The 20511-nt window shown below is 39.3% G+C and overlaps 1 protein-coding gene across 2 annotated transcripts in view; it reads right to left on the bottom strand.

The window, feature by feature from the left end:
- Positions 1 to 20511, bottom strand: part of CCDC148 (coiled-coil domain containing 148) — a 238622-nt gene that overhangs the window by 114015 nt on the left and 104096 nt on the right. For both annotated transcript variants that reach the window (XM_058549014.1, XM_058549015.1), the window contains exons 9-10: positions 13052 to 13190; positions 10628 to 10834 (exon numbers count right to left, since the gene is read on the bottom strand). In XM_058549014.1, the coding sequence (XP_058404997.1) occupies positions 10628 to 10834; positions 13052 to 13190 (346 nt within the window). The remainder of the gene's footprint in view (positions 1 to 10627; positions 10835 to 13051; positions 13191 to 20511) is intronic.

Here is a 20511-nt window from a genome sequence, read left to right on the forward strand (position 1 = left end):
TTTTTTCTTGAAGTTTTCCCTAAAAAATACCATAGACTCACTCCTCCAAAGGAACTGTGCAGCCACTAGCCCCACAAAGGGCCCTGCGTTTGTCCTTACATATTATGGGCCATAAAGGCCCCTTTGTGAGAATGCCTGAGGCAGAGGTAGAGTCTTAGGGAGGCAGGTATCCCCAAAACCCTTGCTGGTAATTCACAGCCATACAGTCTGTTAGTTGTCCCTCTTAATTATTTTCCTCTTCTTTCATAGTGATGACCTCTTAAATCTGGCTGGAAATCAACCACCTAAAACAGACTACACTGCTCAGCTTGCAACCAGGTATGAGTAAATGCTGGTTCGTGGGAGGCTAAGTGGGACCGGAGTGTGCAATTTCTGGAAAATAAACTTGAAGGGCAGTGGTGTGGCTTTCTCCTTCCCTTCTTCCTGCTGACTGGGGAGGTCCTCCTTCCCCAGTTCCTATAGTTTTGTCTTTGTAAGAAGATATATAAATAAAATCATATAGCATGTAGCCTTTTGTGTCTGGCATTATTCACTTAGCATAATACCTTTGAGATTTGTCCATGCTGTTGCACATATCAGCAGTTCATTGCTTTTTATTGCTAAGCAATATTCCATTATATGGAAGTATCATAGTTTGTTTATCCCTTCCCCAGTTGAGGGCATTTGGGTTGCTTCCAGTTTTAGCAATTATAAATAAAACTGCTATGTGTGTTCACTTATAGGTTTTTGTGGGAACACAGGTTTTTGTTTTAAACAGGTAAACATCTAGCAGTAGGATTGCTGGGTCATATGGTAAGCTTATGTTTAATAGTATAAGGAACTACAAGAATGTTTTACAAGTAACTGTATTATTTTGCATTCCCACCAATAATGTATGAGAATTCAAGTTGCTCCATGTCTTTGCCAATATTTGACATGGTCAGATATTTTATTTTAGCTTTCCTAATAGGTATATACTGATATCCCATTGTGGTTTTAATTTCTCTAATAACTAACGATATTGAGCATCTTGTCAGGTCTTATTTGCCATATATCTTCTTTTGTGAAGTGACTGTTCAAATATTTTGCTCTTTTTTTTATTGGATTTTTTTTTTACTAATTATTAAGTTTTGAGAATTCTTTATAAATTCTGATACCACTCTTTCATCAGATATGTGATTTGCAAATATTTTCACCTAGTGGGAGGCCTGTCTTTTCATTGTCTTTACAGTGTCTTTCAATGAGCAGAAGTTCTTAATTTTGAGAAAGTCCAATTTATCAATTTTTTTCCTTTAGGGATAGTGCATTTGATGTCATGTTTAAGAAATCTTTGCCCAGCCAGCCCAGTGGCCTAGTGGTTAAGTTTGGCATGCTCCAGTTAGGCAGCCCAGGTTCAGTTCCTGGGCATAGATCTACACCACTTATCTGTCAGTGGCCATGCTGTGGCAGTGGCTCACATACAAAAAAATTAAAAAAAAACAGAGGAAGATGGGCAATAGATGTTAGCTTAGGGTGAATCTTCCTCAGCAAAAAAAAAAAAGAGAGAGAGAGAGAGAAATCTTTGCCCAGCCCAAGGTCATAAAGATTTTCTCCTATGTTGTCTTCTCTTGTGTTTTCTAGTTCTCAGCTTTACATTTAGGTCAATGATCCATTTTGAGTTAATTTTTGTACAGGGCATGAGGTATGCTTTTAAGTTCATTTATTTTTGCATGTGGATAATTCAATGGTTCCCATACCATTTGTTCATAAGACTACTCTGTCTCCATTGAATTCACTGTGTATCTTGGTTGAAAGTCAACTGACCATACACGTGTGGGACTATTTCTGGATTCTCTATTCTGTTCCATGAGACACACTAAAAATTTTTTTAGTAGATGTATGTATTTAGTAGATGTATTTATTTTTAATAGGGATTAAAAAAATACTGGCTTTCCAACTCCAAGTTGTGACTTCCTCTCTTAAATTACCCAGTCCTTGAGATTATGGTTGCCTGAAGTTATATCGCATAAAGTCAGTGTAAAATACAAACATCTATATGCCACACCAAGTATCCTCACTTGCAAAACATCTTGTGAGATGCTGTTTTGACTTGCCACTAAAATATAAGGCTCTCATTATAAAGAACATTAAAAAGTACAGCCTCTTTTAGACTTCATAAAATAGACCCCAATGCAGGCAACTATGCTTTCTAAAACAAAGACATTTTTAAGAGTAGGGCTATTTCAAATATTTTACTTGGAACTAATACATAGATTCATCAAGTCCCCAAGCCCTGTGGAATTTCAATTAGCTACCTGCCAAGAGCCACAGATAGCATAATATAGCTGTGTAGAGGGAATACCATCTGTCTCTGTGACCAAAATTGACTCTGGCATTGATGCCTATGGTTCCTCAGAGCTCTCCTGATTCTGCCAATATTGTATCCACGGTTAACCACAGAGAATTTCTCTGTGAAGGTCCCCAACTGTAGAGACTACGGGGAAGCTGGTAACGCAAGGGATTCATTCATAACACTGATTATGCTGATGGTGCATGGCACAGCTGACCATACCAAGACATTTGTGAACAAATGCCCTAAATTGGCAGAAACTACTGAATCTTTGCCAGTTCCTGTGGTAAATTGGACATCCAAGTTTCTCTAATTATGTTTTTTTTTCTTTTCTGATCAAGGAAGCATACAATGTGAGGATCATTAATGCCTAAGAAGAAACCTGCTATATCTCCCATTACCAAGGAAAAACCCCCTGAGACGATGTTAAAAATAGAAATAGAAATAAATGACAACTATAGACGTTGATAGATTGTTATTATGTGGTAAAAAGTTCCTTTCCCCTGCATCTAGCCACTCAAGCCATGTGACTGATGGGTAAGCTTTTTGTGGTCACCTCTCCCTTTAAGGCGATCCTATACAAGGTCCTGTATGCCTATCAGATCAATTCCAGCTTGAGCCAAGAGAGTGACGAGTCATTACTGGATCTGACTCCTGTTCATCTTAACCTGCAGTCAGCAAGCAGCCCAGTTAGAATAGCACAGCAGGACCCAGACATCCTCTGTGTCAGAGTTCTTAGTTGTACACAACAGGATCCATCCTAGTTAGTTTAAGCAAGGAAAGTATTAATTATAGAATCTTACAGGGCCGGCCTGGTGGCTTAGTGGTTAAGTGCGCGCGCTCCGCTGCTGGCGGCCCCAGTTCAGATGCTGGGCGCGCACAGATGCACCGCTTCTCCGGCCACGCTGAGGCCGCGTCCCACATGCAGCAACTAGAGGGATGTGCAACTATGACATGCAACTATCTACTGGGGCTTTGAGGAAGAAAAAAATAAATTAATTAATTAAAAAAAAAAAGAATTTTAGAAAGCTCACAAAGTATGAAGTGAACTGTGTCAAGAAAGGAGGCTGGAAAGGGAGATGGGGTCCAAGTTATTGAGGATCTGGAAAGCCATGCCAGGAAGATTGGCCATTATTGTAAGCAGAGGGGTGCCACTGAGGAGTTGTCATCAAGGGATGGCATAGCGCAAATTGCATTTTAGATAGAGCATTCTGACTGCAGTGTAGGGGAAAGATTTCAGAAGGCAGGATGTGAAGCATAGCCATTAGAGGGCTGCTGCAATAGTTCAGGAACAACAGCCAGGGCCCAGTGATAGAAAGTAGATAATTAAGAAATAAAATTATCCAAAGTTGGTAAATGGCTATGAGGGTGAAGGGGAAGAGGAAGCTAAGATAAGTTTCAAGAAAAAAGTGCAAATTTACCAAAAATAGAAAACGAAGATTTCTATTTTGAACACTGAGTTTGAGGCATCTGTATACTTCTAAGTTGATATAACCAGATGTAGCTGGATATATGAGATTCAAGAGAAAGATAGCTGTTCAGGGATGGGGAAAAATATTTGAGAGTAAGTAGCATATAAAGGTAGGTAAGATCATAACAGGGTTTGGGAGCCAATGAAGTAGAGAGAGAAGAGCAAAGAGCAAGGACAGAAACCTGGAGGAGACCAGGGGTTTAGGAGGGGACAGACAATGAGAAATACACAGGCAGACTAAGAATCACCTTAAGATATGGAAAAGTGAGTAATTTTTTAGAAGCTGAAGGAATGAAGAATGTCAAAGAGTGAGTGGTCAACAGCGAGAAATGAAGCAGAGAGGTCCACCAAGATCAGGATGCAAGAGTATTGACTGGATCAGGTAATATGGAACATGTAGAAGGCATCGAATCCTGCATCGAGAGGAAGGAAGGGGACTAGCAGGAGACAGAAAGATATTACGTGGGGGAGGCAGGAATTAGGGGTTGATTTCAGGACTCCACGACTTCATTTTATTGATAAAGTAAGAGATGGGCTGTCTCCTGGGAGTTTGGGGGGCAGGGCGTATGGCAGTAGGTAAAGGTCCTAAAAAGAGTGGTGACCCTTTGAAACAGTCATAAGAGGAATGGGGAGAATTGGTGAACTAATGACAGGAGTAAGGCTTTTCATGAGCATTGAGAGTCCAGATGACGCTGACCTTTCCTCAGCAGCACTTGGCCACCCAGCATGGATGCAGAGAGGATGCAGAGAAAGTCATCCACGATCTGGGAACGAGGTTGCCCAGCTATGCCATAGACAGACAAGAACGCTAAGGAATCAAGTGCATAGCTAACAGAGAGTCTAGGCTGGACGCTGGAGACGGGCTGGTAGTCTGGGAAAATTTAGGGGATCAAAGAGCAGGTTTTGTGGGAGCAGGAGGAGGAGAGCTCTACTTCCCCATTTTCCTCTCATCTCTCTGGTGAGAGGCCTAAATAGCCTCTAGTTGCTATGGCAACCATTACTGATAGAAAACCAAAATAAAAGAGAGAGAGGGTCCAGCCCGGTGGCATAGTGGTTGAGTTTCCGTGTTGCACTTTGGTGGCCTGGGGTTCGTGTGTTTGGATCCTGGGCACGGACCTACACACTGCTTGTCAAGCCATGCTGTGGCAACGTCCCATGTAAAGTAGGGGAAGATGGGCATGGATTTTAGCCCAGGGCCAATCTTCTTCAGTAGAAAAGAGGAGGATTGGCAACAGATGTTAGCTCAGGGCTGATATTCCTCACAAAAGAAAAAAAAAAGAAAGAGAGAACTCATTATTTAAAAATTCCTTTAACACTTTTCTTAACAGACATGAATCATCTAAATCATCCCCCCAAAGCCCTTTTAAATGCCAAGAGTGAGAACAAAATTATGGCTAAATGTTTAATTAATGTTTGTTATAGATGGCATGTTAGTTTTGGAAAGGTCAAGTTTATGATACAATGAAGTAATATTTTTCACATTCTGCGGGTCTACTTTAAAGCACATTGGGGCCCACAGTATAATAAATATCTTCCATTACTATGTAAGATGCTTGTATGCAAAGCTGCGTAGGGCCAAGATAATATTGAATTTCAAGTCAAATGAGCTGGTGTGAACCTTAGGCAAGTCACTGTGTCTTTCAAGACTTTAGCTTTCAGACTTGTAAAATGAAAGATAGGGATAAATCTCCAAGTTTCCTTCCAGATTAGAAAAATCATGAGCCTAATTTAATATTTTAAATTACTATAGAATTGATAGAGTTACTCCTTTTCTTTTATGAGATATTTTTGGTCCTTGCTATAATTTATTGAACCTCAGTTTTTGATTGAGAACATAAACTCTAATGATAACACTGTCTCTATAGGAAATAGAATCCAGTTTACAACAATTTATTTTGTGTTCCAATTTCTCCATTCTCCGCTCACATTTGCTGTTTGGAGGCTTCATCTCCAAAAGTTCAAGATACTTGCTCACCGTCTTGTGACCACGGGTCTCTGAGGAGACTCCATATTATATTGCCTCTAGGAACCAAGCCCCTGATTTCAGTGGGTGGGTGCTCTGCAGCAGCTTAACTTAGATTTGTGATTGAGAGTAACATCAGAAAATGCCTATAAAGCATTTACTAGAATACCTGGGATGTAGGGGACACTCAGTAAAGCATGCCTGATACATGGAACAGCATCATGTGTGGGAAAACATCAAAACACAGCGTTATTTTTGTCCCCCATTCAGATGTTTCTCCTGTCACTGGATGAAAACTAAGCAGAACCCATGCTCACCTGTGGGTTACAGAGGGTCCCACAAAATGCAATCTTGATTCAAAATTAAATTTTGCAGTTCTAAGAGACTAATCAACTCTTCCTTCTTTATTTAGAAGATGAATTCTTCTTTCATTCCCTAGAAGCTCAGACCGTCAGAGTCCACGGGTGGGAGGGAAAGGGGAGGAGAGGTAAGAGAGAGGACAGTAGAGTTCTCATTAGACTGGTTACTGATGCTGCCCTAAGTAAACCTGGCAGGTGGTTAATGCCGACTCCAGCCCTCCTACCAGTTTTGTTCCCTTGATTGCTAGTTGGACTGTTCCTGGAAAAATTCCCCTGATGTGGGTCACACACATTTTCCTTTGACCAGCTACTTCTCTTCCACATATCAGGATCCCATTTATTGTTGTTCCATCCCCCCCATTTTGGGGGTGTCCTCACCTCTGGTAGGAGCCCTGTTGGGCAGAAAAATCTTTGGCAGGATGCCTTTGAAAATGTTCCCATGCCACTAGCCAATGATTTCTTAAATAGGACACAAAAAGGATTGATAAATAGCATTTCTTCAGGACCTTCCAGCTTCCATTTAGGGTGTAGAAAGCTGGAAAGAACATCGCTCCCAGTTTAACCACAAGAAAAAGCTGAATAGCCTACAACATCGGAACTTTTCTTGAACTCCTCAGAGAGCAGAGGTCACAGGGGAATACATTAGCCTGAGATTTAAAGTAAGAGACATGGCTTCAAGAAGAGAGGCAATGTGAGAACTGGCTTACCTGAGGCAGAGCTCCTGGGAGAGACAAGGTCACCAAATAAGTGGGTAAGAAGATGAAAGCTAAAACTCTGTAATGAATCCATAGTTACATTTTAACAATTTGCAGCTATGGCAAGGCATGAGAGTATAGAACCTGTGGAAGCTACAGACACAAGGGAGATTTATACCCTCTCACAGGCTTTTCTCCACAAACCTCACAGAACGCTCATAAGAAAGATCAGAGTCAGGGTAGGCAAGCAGAGGGAGCTTCCTATGGTATTGCAGGTCCATAAGAGAGGAAAGAAAGCCCTACAGAATAAAAGCCACTAGGGGTAGGCAGGGATGAAGAGCAGCAAACCCACCAGGGCACAAGTGTAGACCCATTACAGCTGGGGAAAGGGAACAAAGAAACCCGCCTCTCTTGGGGGAGGGGTAGGAAGCTCCCTCCCACACAAAAGCCGCCAAGACATGAGACAGTTTGCCATGGGGAGGAGAGCAGGGTCACTGAGTAGGTTCTAGCCCCAAGGCCCAGAGACATAGGTCCTGCCTGAGACTGAGACTGAACCAGGAAAGCAGAATGACTCTTCTCCTACCAGCCTAGCAAGTGTCTAGTAAGAATCTACTGTAGAGGAAGGGATAAGAGTGGCAAGTCTCTCTTCGAGACACAGGCTCACAGGGAAAGCCTAAAGCCTACCCTACTGTAAGCAAAGTAACACTAATTGCCCCAAAATGGAAAAAACTGGTGAATGGATAAACTGTGATAAACCCATTTCATAGATTATTACTCAGAAATAAAAAAGGAACAATCTATTGATACATACAACAACTTGACTGGATCTCAAACGCATTATGCTAAGTGAAAAAAAAAAAAAACAGACTCAAAGGGCCACATACTGTATGGTTACATTTATATGACATTCTAGAATAGCCGAAACTATAGGGACAGAGATCAGTGGTTGCCAAAGACTGCAGGTGGGTGAGGGGTTGACTACAAAGGGGTACGAAGGACTTTTGAGGGGTGATGGAACAGTTCTATATCTTCGTTGTGGTAGTTACATGTCATGCATTTGTCAAAACTCACAAAACTGTACACTAAAATTATACAGTGACTTTATTGTATAGAACATATCTCAAAGACTCTAAATAAATTAAAAACAGTACTTCATTAAAATCAAGTTTTTTATCAAAAGACACCATTAAGAGAGTGAAGCCACAGATTGGGAGAAAAGAAAAAGAAAAAGAACTTCCATAAAGAATATATAAAAAACATACAAATGAATAAGAAAAAAAAACAGATAACCCAATAGAAAAATGGGCAAAAGACTTGAGTGGACATTTCACAAAAGAGGCTATCCAAATGGCCAATATGCATACGAAAAGCTGTTCAACATCTGCATTCTAAATGCAAATGAAAACCACAATAAGGTAACACATATATCCACCAGATTAGCTGAAATTAAAGATTGGCAATCCTAATGTTGGTGAGAATGTGGAGCAACTGAAACTGGTTGCAAGTTTGTATAACCACTTTGGAAAACTATTTGGCAGTATTCCCTAAAGTTAAATACACCGGAGCCTTGTAATCCAGCAACTCTGCTCCTAAGTATCTATCTAATAGAAATTAATATATCTGTCTAGCATAAGACATGTTCAAGAATGTTCATAGCACCATTAGCATAATAGCAAAAACCTGGAAACAACTCAAATTTCCATTAACAGGAGAACATATAAATAAATTGTGGTGTATGTATACAACGAAATACTATCCAGCAATAAAGAAGAACAAATGATTGTAACATGCAACAAGGGTGAAACTCACAGATATGATGAGTGAAAGAAGTACAAGAGAGTATATACTCTATGATTTGATTTATATGAAGTCCATAAATAAGTAAACTAATTTACGGTGATGAGTTCAGAATAGTGGTAATGGGCAGGGGTAGTATTCACCGAGAAGAAACACAAAGGAGCCTTCTGAGATGCAGGAAATGTTCTATATCTTGATCTCAGTGGTATTCTTGATCTCGGGGAGTATATATATGTAAAACTTCATCCAATAGCACACTTAAGTTCTGTGTACTTTATGGCATGTTTGTTTACCTTAATGCAATACAATAAAAAGAAAATATCACTTACAGCATAGCTCGAGGGCTAATTATAATGTGTGGAAAATGAATATAAACAGATTAAGAGTGTATAAGGACTTGTCGTGGCCCCTGACCCCAGTGTATTTCTATCAGCCTGCAGATGGAGAAGAAACACACATTAGCTCTGTAGCCCGTGGTAGATCAGGCTTGATGCAGCTTGTATTCCCTTTAGGTCTCAAGCTTATGCAATGTCAAAAGAAATATCTTTTTATTAAAAAAAAAAAAATGTGGGGCCAGCCTTGTGGCCAAGTGGTTAAAGTTCCATGGGCTCTGCTTCAGTGCCCCAGGTTCGTGGGTTTGGATCCCAGGCGCAAAGCTACTCCACCCATCAGCCGTGCTGTGGCAGCGTCCCACATACAAAGTAGAGGAAGACTGGCACAGATGTTATTAGCTCAGGGCTAATTTTCCTCCAGCAAAAAAAAAAAAAGAGAGAGAGAGATTGGCAACAGATGTTAGCTCAGGGCGAATCTTCCTCAGCAGAAAAAAAAAAAATGTAGAGCAGGCATTTTTCCTCTAACATTTTATTTATTAGTAGTAGTATTTTTAATAATTTTATTTATTTATTTTTCCCCCCCAAAGCCCCAGTAGATAGTTGTATGTCATAGCTGCACAGCCTTCTAGCTGCTGTATGTGGGATGCGGCCTCAGCATGGCCGGAGAAGCGGTGGGTCGGTGCGCGCCCTGGGATCTGAACCCAGGCCGCCAGCAGAGGAGCGCGCGCACTTAACCGCTAAGCCACGGGGCCAGCCCATCCTCTAACATTTTAAAACAGAGACATTTGGTTTTTATGTGCTATTCATTACTACAGTGTAATATTTACCAGGTTATTTTTTCTATCAAGAGAATAAAATTTCTCATTGCCATCATCCTGCTACCATGTCATTTATCAGTAAGTCAAGATTTGTGCACTTTACTATATATATGTGTACCTCGATACAATTTGATTTTAATGGCCCTGCCAACACTCCTAGGGAGGCTATATCCACGCGGGGCCTCCAGGACTCATGCACCCGTGACAAGTTCAGGGAATGCAATTACTCCCAATACAGCAACCATGCTTGTTTTCAGTTCTGCCACTGAGGCAGCTCCTCTGTATTTCCCTGTGAGCATCAGACACCAGTCCTCCAGCCTCCAACCACGGGGGTTACCCACTAAACTCTCTAAGCCATCCTGGAGGCCCCTCACTGGGTCTGGGAAGGAGAAAAACCCCACCGACTCCCCCTTTCACCTTGTAGAGGGCTCACACACAGCCTATCAAACTCTTCGCAACACATCTCTTCACAAATCTTCTCTCCTCTCCATAACTTGACCTTTTTTTACATCTTTAATGGGAATGAGAGGTCCAAGATCTTAGAATCAGCATCAGACATCTACTTTACAATTACACTCGGCATTTTTGTCCAGCACCTCACTCCGGTGTGCAGTATTTATGGTTGCTGTTGGATATTTCTCCTTAGAAACTTCAATACTAACCTCTTGTTATAGCAACTTCAGGATGAGCCATATGAAATTGTTGATCGTTGACTATTTTTGACCTAAAAGAATTTCAGTTTCTTATGGTTCAGACTAACACTTTTATTCGAGATAGGCTTTTTAGAGAAACTGAACTTTAGGTTGGGTTTGAACAAAAGGCAAAAGTGGATTCTTAAATGAATCCCCAGCAGATACTGAAACACCTTCTGCAAAGCTTCTCACCTTGGCTTTCAGATCAGCACACAATTCCTGTTGCTTTTTCCTGTCCTTAGCCAACGTGCTCTCCATTTCATGAGTTGCACAGGCCTCGGCGAGTGTCAGCACAGCCTTCTGTATAAAGTCTCTTCTAGTCTTACTCCAATTTGATAGCAGGATCCTTCGCTGTTCCCTAGCAAAGCGATATTGGTCACAGTATTTCTCATGTTCAACCTGAAATAACAGATAGTATACACTTATTATGAAAGTGAGTTTATGCATTATGTCAATGTTACAAAAATGAATAAAATGAATTGTAACCAATGATTTTGAAAAATTGAAGACAAATATCTTAACAGTAAATGCAGCAACCAGTCCCAGGTACTAGCACCAGAGTTCTGAGCCTGTGGCTAACTGGCGACTGAGGACCAGTCATTTAACATTTATAAGTCCTTGGTTTCCTCGTATAGGATGGAGTCAGACCCGGCAGCCCTAAAACAACTTCCACTTCTACATGGCAATGATTCTATGAGCAGAAAGCATTATTTCCCCTATATATAATTCCCCAAATAATCCATCTTTAAATCAGTTTTGGTATTTTAACAATTACTTCAAGTGCTTCAGTTAGACACATGCTAATAAACATAAAAAATTGCTACAATAATCCTGAAATCTCAGGGTCGCCCCAAGTACTGAAACATTCCCATGTTAGGACGTCTAAACTTGAAGCAATCATAGCAATGACATTAGCCCTTCCCATCCCACACTCCTGAGGGACATGACATTCTCACATCAATGCCAGCAGTTCCTGTTGGCCCTGAATCCCAACCATGGGAAATCTCAGAGTCTTGAGGGGAAGAACAGGAACAGAGATAGCCTGAGTAGTTTGAAAAATCTCTGCAAGTAATTCTGAAATGTTCATTATATAAAGATGTGTGTCTCCTGAAGCTAAGAGACACTGACCTAAATAATTCTTTATTTTGCCAGTGTAGACTACATCTCTGATTTTAATACATTATTTAATCCCTAAGTGGTATGTAAAAGAAGCTAGCAAGCAGGATAAGGTAGGTCCTACCTAAAATAATACCTTAGGTATGGTTAATTAGGTATTAACCATTAGGTAGGTATTAGGTATATCTGGCTTCACTTAAACCAAATATCAGCCACTAAAATCTGTTCTGTAAACTTCTTAGCTTTGTTCCCAAAAGCCAAAAATATACTTAAAACCTGTCAAACATTAAGAAACGAAGCATACGCCATGCAGAAATGCATACTAATCAACCCAATGCAAAAAGTAAATGTACAATTCTTTATCATGTTAATGGTAGGCAAATATAAAAATCTACAAAGTTAAAAATGACAGCTGGTCACAGAAGCAAATCAACAGGGAATAAAAAGAAAGATCTAACTTAATACATGAAGACTTTTTTTAAAAACCTAGAATGAATTATTTACTATATAACATGTTTTTTACATAACAGGTATCTGCTATAAAATAAAGGACAGAATTAAAATAAATAATTGTTGAGGGGGTGGTAGGTGGGAAAGGATAGGGGAGGATGGTCATACTAGCTGTGTGGCCTTTGCTTTAGTTTCTTCATCTCTAAAACAATGATAACAATAGTACTTCTCTCATCCACTGTTATGTGTGTTACTATTTACACATGCCTGACATAGGGTAAATTCTATACACGTTAGCATTGTTGTTACTTGCTTGATTTAAAACAATTACAAAAATGCAGAGTATGTGATAATATTTTACAGCATGACCCATTTAAAAGTTAAGAGTCTATGCTTCTTTGTTTCATATATATTTTAAGGTGAGTTATTGTGAAATTAATTGGGGACATGGTAACTTCTGTTTTCTCGTCTTTGTGGTCTTGTCAACTAAAGAATGAAACAATAATTTCCCTTCTCAGGGAAATGTCGGTCATGACTCTGACTTCTGTATTGGAGGCATTTGTGTTTCAGGCCCATTTAGGGGGATCAAGTGGAATGGCCAAGGTGGGGATGGGATAGGTACGCACCAACACCCAGGGCCAGTGTTTGCTTCCCCGTAACTAGAAGGACTGAAGTGTGGCAGGCTCGGTGGATGGAAGAGCAGGCACCTCACTTTCAGCCAGGACCCAGAGATGGTAGAACTTCTAAGGGTGGGCAAGTAAATGTACAAACACCTGGGGGTCAAACGCTAGCAGAGCCACCCCAGGAGCCACAGTGAAGATCTCTGGGGCAAGTAAGCACAGAAGAATAAATGTTGCCAGAAAGGTCCCCCACCTTCTTACGGACTGTACAGACTGGAAAATGACAGACTTTCAACCTATAACCTTATTATTTTCTAGAGTATAGGAAAAAATAATTTTTAGAGCACCATTTAAATAATATATATATTTTGCTTAATAATTATTCATCACTAAAACAATTTATTTTGCCAATATAGGGTCCAGTACTTACCAAATAATGCCTAGATTTATGAGGAAAATATCTTTGTAACATGTCCAGATACAGTGTCCTTCTGCCACAGAGATCTCCAGGATACTGATCCAAAACAGCCTGGTAAATCCAGCAGTCTTCTTCACTTAATTGGAAGTTTCTGGAAGCAACAAAAATATCACAACATATTGTTAAGCAATCATGGAGTTTGAGAGACCTAAAACTGTTCAAGCTGTTAGCAAAGGATAATAATTAAGTAAAATAAAATGTTTTTAAAAGAATACATTAGCCAAATTGAATGTTCGCTATGGAAAAGTTTCTAAATTCTAATAAAAAGGGTTCTTTCAGTCCTTTATTTGGTCTTGCCAAGAGTTCTAGGTATCATCTGAAGAAGTCTGACAATGAGATATAATATTTTTAAAATATTTATTCTATCTTGCCTATAACAATATTTTTAAAATTATGACCAATGAATGAAATAAACAAATATTGGGTAATAAATTACTAAGTATACAGATTAAAAAGGAATCTTGCTTATTCAACCAAGTTCCTATTTCTAGACTGGAGGAAAATACAAATATAGACAATTAAACGAAAAATTATAAAAGGAAAATAAAGTCTGAGGAAGGCACTTATTTAAGGTTTGACTTTAAAAGCAAGTCAAAAATTATCTTTTACATTATCCTCTCAACTTCTTGCTTTGTGGGGATAAGACTAGATATTGGTAGTGACAAGATAACCAATGGCATTAAGTTTCAGATCACTAAAGAAATCATTTGTAAATAGGATCCTTTCAACTCACCTTCCCAATAATATGTCCACTGTGCTCCAAAATGCCTTTTTCATTTCACAACACTCCTAGGCTCTGGCCTCGTTTGTGTTCTATATAAAGTATTAGCAAATCCCTATGCAGAGTGAAGAGACTACAATATCAACTTGAACTCTAAACTGAATTAATGTCTCCTTATTATTCTGACTTTATTTGCATATTATTATTCCTATTAAATAAATTGGAATAATCAAATACAGATGCAATCAGAGGGAATATTATTAGCAACAAACATCTCTTTGATCCAAGATGGAGACTTTCTATTGTTTATTTCTACTATATCAATGGTCTTCTACTTTAAAATTAATTTTGCAATTCAAAGAATTTTTCATAATGTCTTCTATGTCCTTGAAAAATATTAGACTATTTAAAACAGAATAAAAATCCCTTTAAATAGGTGATACTAATGGGAATTCTGCTGTTCTTATACAAGGTTACCTAGTTTCTGTAAAGTATTTAATTATTCTGGTAAGTGAAAAAAAAAATTCTTTTACAAAGAAAATAATCTTCTCTAACAGCTCTATAATGGGAAGAAAAAGAGGATTGGAGGTGTTCTAGGAAGAAGCATACTCTACAGTTCTTCAGTATGACGTAATCTATTGCAGAGAAAGAATTTGAAATGAGTTTATTCATTCAACACATTGAGTGTTTTGGTTCTGTCTGAACAGTTATGCATATACAGGCAGTCAAAGGCTTCTGAAAATAGAGCATTTCAAATAGGGGTATTAAACCTGGAGAAAGGCTTGCTTGAGTGTACTTGGCATTTAACACACCTTCAAGTCTTCATGGATAATATCTCAGCTCCTCTCTCAAGGAACTCATTTTCATTTGTGATAATATAAACGCATTTTAACAGAAGAGTTAGCCATATAAATTCTCTATTACTACACTCCAAGCAACAAAAAGAAGAAAGACCTAAAGTCCATGTCCTCATTAATGCTTTTAAGCTGTTTCTATAATCAAAGAGACTTGAACATGGTTTGAATTTCCACCTTTGATTACAAATGTGGGTGTGTGGGAGGGTGTATGCTGGGGACGGGGAAGTGACAGAAGCTAAGTTCAACAAGTTTTCTGTTCTTTTAAATTGTCATCCATCTATATACTTGGATGCTGTTGGTGCCATGCCCAGGCTGCCTTTATTAGCTAGAATTCCCATTACCAAGATGCTGAATACTCACAGATGCTCCTCCCTTCTCTAGAGAATTGCCCTAGGCCATATGGGAACTGCTTCATCCAGGAAGGTACTCTCCCACCCCCTTTCCAGCGAGGACCAACCACAACCAATGACTGGCTGACATGAGGGTAAAGAAGACCAGCCCTCTTGCCTCAAGATGGGACCAAAGTTTCACTGTGGGAGCAAACTGTGACCCATTTCCATGAGACATTCTCCTAGCTTAGAATTTCCCCCTCCTCTGTCCCTCCCATCCTTCTCCTGAGAGCATCACCCGACAAATCACTTGTTCTCACAATCCCTGTCTCAGATTTGCTTCTACAAACCCCAACCTAAAATAACCTACGAGCAACCTTACCCATAATTTTCAAAAATAGTTTAAATCCTTTGGTAAATGGAGAAGTACTTGTAAGCTAATTGCTTTGATGATGCCTCATATTGAATGGTGGCGCAAGATTGCGGCTGTCCTCAAAGAGAAAGTGCAAATAGCAAACATTTACAAAAATGCTTTTCAAATAAAAGTGCACATTAAGCAGCATACATTGCTATAAATAAATAAAGCAGCAGGAGAATTTGTGGCACTCAATGCATTTTATACATTGCATGAATGTATTAATTAGGTGCTATTTTAGTGACAACATTAAAACCACTTAAACATATAAAATGATAATATAACATTAAAACCAGATATTTCAAGCCAAGTATGCCATGAACAATGATCACATCCATTTTACCCTTCTTGTTGATTTTAGAAACCTCACATCTCAACAGCTTTTTCCAATTACTACAATTACGCAAATTCTAAGTCATTTTTCTAGTATATGTAGAATAAAAACAAAAACATGCTTAAAAGAAATGATATATAAATATTCACAATATTATTATTTTTGAGTATTTATAGCAGTTGCAGAGCTGCAGGCGTAAATCTTGGGCAAATATTCACATCAGCAATACTAACAGCACAGTCATACATCTCCATTAGGATGCTGTTTGTGAGAGAGAAAACTCCCACCACTATATATACGCTGAGTCTTCTGGGTAATAAAAATCTAAGAGGAATATTCAGATATAATAGCCTCTTCACAATAACAAAGTAGCCATTTCCCACTTAGCCTCTAAAATAAAATCAAATTTAATACATCTGCATTTCTAAATTCAAATCTGAAAATTTATCTTTCCTAATCAAACCTTCATCTTCTCATTGTACAGAAAAATCCACGTAAAATAGCTTTTACCTTCCAAACTTCTTATTTAACTGCTTTGCTGGTGATTGTGATGAAAGAACTCACTAAATTACACAGACATTGAAAAATACTCTGATCATTTATCAACTTTCTGAATTTGAAAAATGACTAATTTTAAAGAAAACTTCAAAGAAAACTTAAAAATTGTCCTAAACTTTTGCAATTTTTAAAATCTCTTTAGACAAAAGATCTTTGGCTGGCCTCTGCAATTTCTATTCTTTTCACCCACCCAAATTTTCTAATTTAAAATGCTTTGTAATTGTCTTATTTATAACAGCACACCAAGATTTTACAGGCGCAGGTTCATTGGGTACCTCTAATACTTCAGGAAATTTCAGCCTGCAGAAGTGTGAGATATTTACCACTCAATCCTCCCCCCCCATCACCCACCCCCAAATATTGAAGTCCTTGGATACCACTGCGTCACGATTTCCTAGGAAGTGAGATAAAACAAGTAATTCAGAAAAGAAGGACAACAGGACTGTGAGAATTCAACCCGACCAAGGCGGGTTGTCTCCCTAACCTACTTGTTTGAATCATTCCAAAAATCCTAAACTGACTCACAATTAACTTCACCACCACTTTTCTTCATAGTCATGTTTAAACCACTTCTCTTGGGTTCTGGTTCCACGACATCAAAATACATTTGGGGGGTGGGGGGACAGGCAATAGTGGCAAACAAGATACATAAGGGCAGCAGGTACTTTAACAGCAGAAACAAGTCTATGAAACTCAACGTTGTGTTTATAAACTGGCTAAAGGTTGTTTTATATTTTCTCAGAGCGAAGGGAGATTTCCAGCAAAATGGTAATTAGTCCCTCTTTAATCTAGCTGATGCAGTTATCAGGATCTGACACTGCCTCTGAGATTGGCAAATAGCCAGAGTGACTGGCCTAAAGGAAAACTCTTATCTCTTCAAGTGTAAAGTGTCAGGGACACCTAGTGCTCCTCCGCTAAGAAGCAGGATTGCAGGGAGCCAACGGTGGATTAAGGTGGATAAAAGATAGCTCTGACACAATCCACTTGTTTGGCTATACTGGGTCTGACCCTCTGTAAAATACAACTTGACTTGACTTTTCAATGTTGTCTTTCCAAATCAGACCTATCCGAACACCCAATCTAGTGAGTCTGCTTCCTGAAACTGTCTCCCCACCCACCACCACCCTACCCCAGGTCAATTGTCCAAATATAAATCTAGCTTTGATTTTCAGTTGGTTCACAGGGGGATCCCTGGCTCCAGATTTCTGACTGGCAGAATGTCTCTTTGGATTTTGTTTAGGTATGTACATTGTCTTCCCAGGAGATCCATTCCAACTTAGCAGTTCTCACCTCCAAGGTCCCCAGGCTCTGCCCAGTCTAGCTACTGCATGGTGTAAGCTGACAGCCAGAATAAAATGGGCTCTCAGGAGCATGGCCAAAATCCTCTGAATTGAAGAATCAACAACAAAGTGACCCATAGGGTAAAGCCAGAACTTGCATCAGCATCCAAAGCCACATTCTTCTGAAGGGTGACAGGAGAGTGAAAATATAGCAGGGCTCTGCAAGTGATGGCTCCAGAATTTCTTATAGGAGAGTTTAGAGATGGGAATCTGGTCAGAAGAAGAGGCTAAGTGGTTTATTTGGAGGCTGCATTTTCATAGCAAGCATTGTTTTTACTTATATTTATTTTTCAGAGTAGTTTGCATAGAAAGCTCAATTTTTTACTTAGAATGTGTATTTCTTGGAGGTGGAGTAGCTGGATGATGGCAAGACTCCTAAACCACCCTTTGTCCCCTACATCCATCCACCACTAGTTTTAAGAGACAATATAATTTCTAGTGGAAGTTTTGATATAATATGATCAAGATAAAATAGCCTGTTAAAAGTAACATGTAATGGCTCAACCACCCCATATGCTGGGTTTTAATAATGATGTTCATCATAAGCAGTGAAAAGAAGTGAAAGGAAAAGGTAATTGTAGCAGACATCGCCCCTACTCCTGCTCCTGCCCACCAGAATCTTGATTTTATTCAAGGTCTACCTTCCCGCATAGGCTCCGCACCTCAGGGAAGGTGAGCCCCATCTCCAGCCCTGGGAATGAATCTTGATTGACCTTAAGCCATTCACCAGCTTCCACTCACAAGCTTCCTATTCCTCTGGCCAGTGTCTGCTATAATCAAGGACAAAAGACCCCGTTCTGACCAATGAAATGTGAGAAGTCTTCTGTGGAAAGGTTTCTTAGCTCTTAAAATGAGTCACAAGGAAGAAAAGGTCCCTTTCTGTTTCTGGGTGTTGTGTGGAACTGCTGTAGTTGGTGACAGAAAATTATCTAACCTGCAGGAAGGCAGGACAAGAGAATACAGAAAACCGGACCTCACTGTACTTGGACTTCTCCACCTCCACAGTTTGTGTGAAATAAAATATGAAAACATCTTATTATTTAAGTTACTTTGACTGGCTTGGGTATTCTCTCACTTTTATTGTCAGTGGATTCTGACTCCTAGCAACCCTGTGTACAGAACAGCTGAACTCTGCTCAGTCTTTTTGCACAATCCTCTCACCTTCCCGTGCTATATCAAACAATGCTCCGCTGCTATTCATAGGGTTTTCATGGCCAGTTTTTTTGGAAGTGGGTGGCCAGGTCCTTCTACCTAGTCTGTCTTAGTCTGGAAGCTCTGCTGAAACCTGTCCACCATGGGTTTGAAATACCAGTGGCATAGCTTTCAGCATTTCAGCCATAGGTAACCACCACACCACAGTATGGCAACCAACAGATTGGTGGTGTGGTTCCCCGACTGAGAACCAGGGCCATTGAGGTGACAGCATGAATCTTAACCACTCGACCACCAGGGCAGGGTATTCTCTTACTTACAGTCAAAGATACCCTATTTGATAGCCAACTGAAGGGAAGAAAGTGACTTTTTTTAATGAGCCATCCTAATACTGCTTTGGAAGGAAAGTACTATGAAGCAATGTAGAGATTAAAGAGATGCAGACCCAATATGGCCAGAATCCAGCATCTATAGTAACACTCCTCAGTTGATTTGGAACAGACAAGTATTCAACAGCAAAGGCCATTTTTAAGATAAAAAAAACAAAAATAACAAAACCAGCTCAAACTCAAATTAACAGAATCAGTAAAGATAGGATCATCTACAAATACATTATTTGCTCTCATTTTTTTTTTTAATCCTTCTGTTGAGCCAAAATGTGCCTCCATACTACCATTTTATTCTTCACTTTTGGTGAGCAAGAACGTTTTTAAGTGCAATAAAGTTGAAGTGAATAAAGTTACTTTATATAGATATTATAACTCAATTTTCCAAGTTCAAAAGCAAAAATCATAAAACTGGACTACTTCTTTGGGATGGTATGAGGAAAAATTTACTTAACCATCATAAGGGCTTCTGAGATTTTAATTGCCACATAAAAACACTCTATCACCTCAAACCAACTACCAGTAATCATTAAGAAATTATAAGAATGGGGGCCAGCCCAGCGGCGTAGTGGTTAAGTGCGTGCACTCCCCTACAGAGGCCTGGGGTTCAGATCCCGGGTGCGCTCCGATGCACTGCTTGTCAATCCATGCAGTGGCGGCGTCCAATATAAAGTGGAGGAAGATGGGCACAGATGTTAGCCCAGGGCCAGTCTTCCTCAGCAGAAAAAGAGGAGGATTGGCAGATGTTAGCTCAGGGCTGATCTTCCTCACAAAAAAAAAAAAGGAAATTATAAGAATGGGTTAGAAGAGTGATGGTTCTGTTTCTCAGTCTGTTATTTTTTAGACATTAACAATGTTCAACTTCATGGGTCTTTTATAGGCACTAATATGGAAAATAAACATAAACCTGTGAGTGTGGTAATTATAATTTCTTACATTACTGGTTTTCCAGAGTCTCAGTTCTAATGATATGGTTTCCTCAAAGGATTATATTTACTCACAGTTGGACTTCAACGTATAAGGAATAGGAAAACTTGTTATTAACAATTGATTTGATATATGAAATAGGCATTATAATTCCTCTCATGTCAAAATTTGACAATCTTGTCCACAGAAATTTTAATCTTGTCATATATTTTATTAACAAATTCTATCTGTATTATCCATGTTAAAAAATAACATATGTCAATTGTCCTGGACACAAATCTGTCAAGCTGCTACATTTCCATTTTCTCCAATCTGATTTACTCAAGATTAATGTGATTTCACACCCAGCAAACAGAAACCTCTCGTAAATGACTCTCACTCCTTCATCCTGTA

Source organism: Diceros bicornis, chromosome 10 (assembly GCF_020826845.1).
Source record: "Diceros bicornis minor isolate mBicDic1 chromosome 10, mDicBic1.mat.cur, whole genome shotgun sequence".
NCBI classification, from domain to species: Eukaryota; Metazoa; Chordata; class Mammalia; order Perissodactyla; family Rhinocerotidae; genus Diceros; species Diceros bicornis.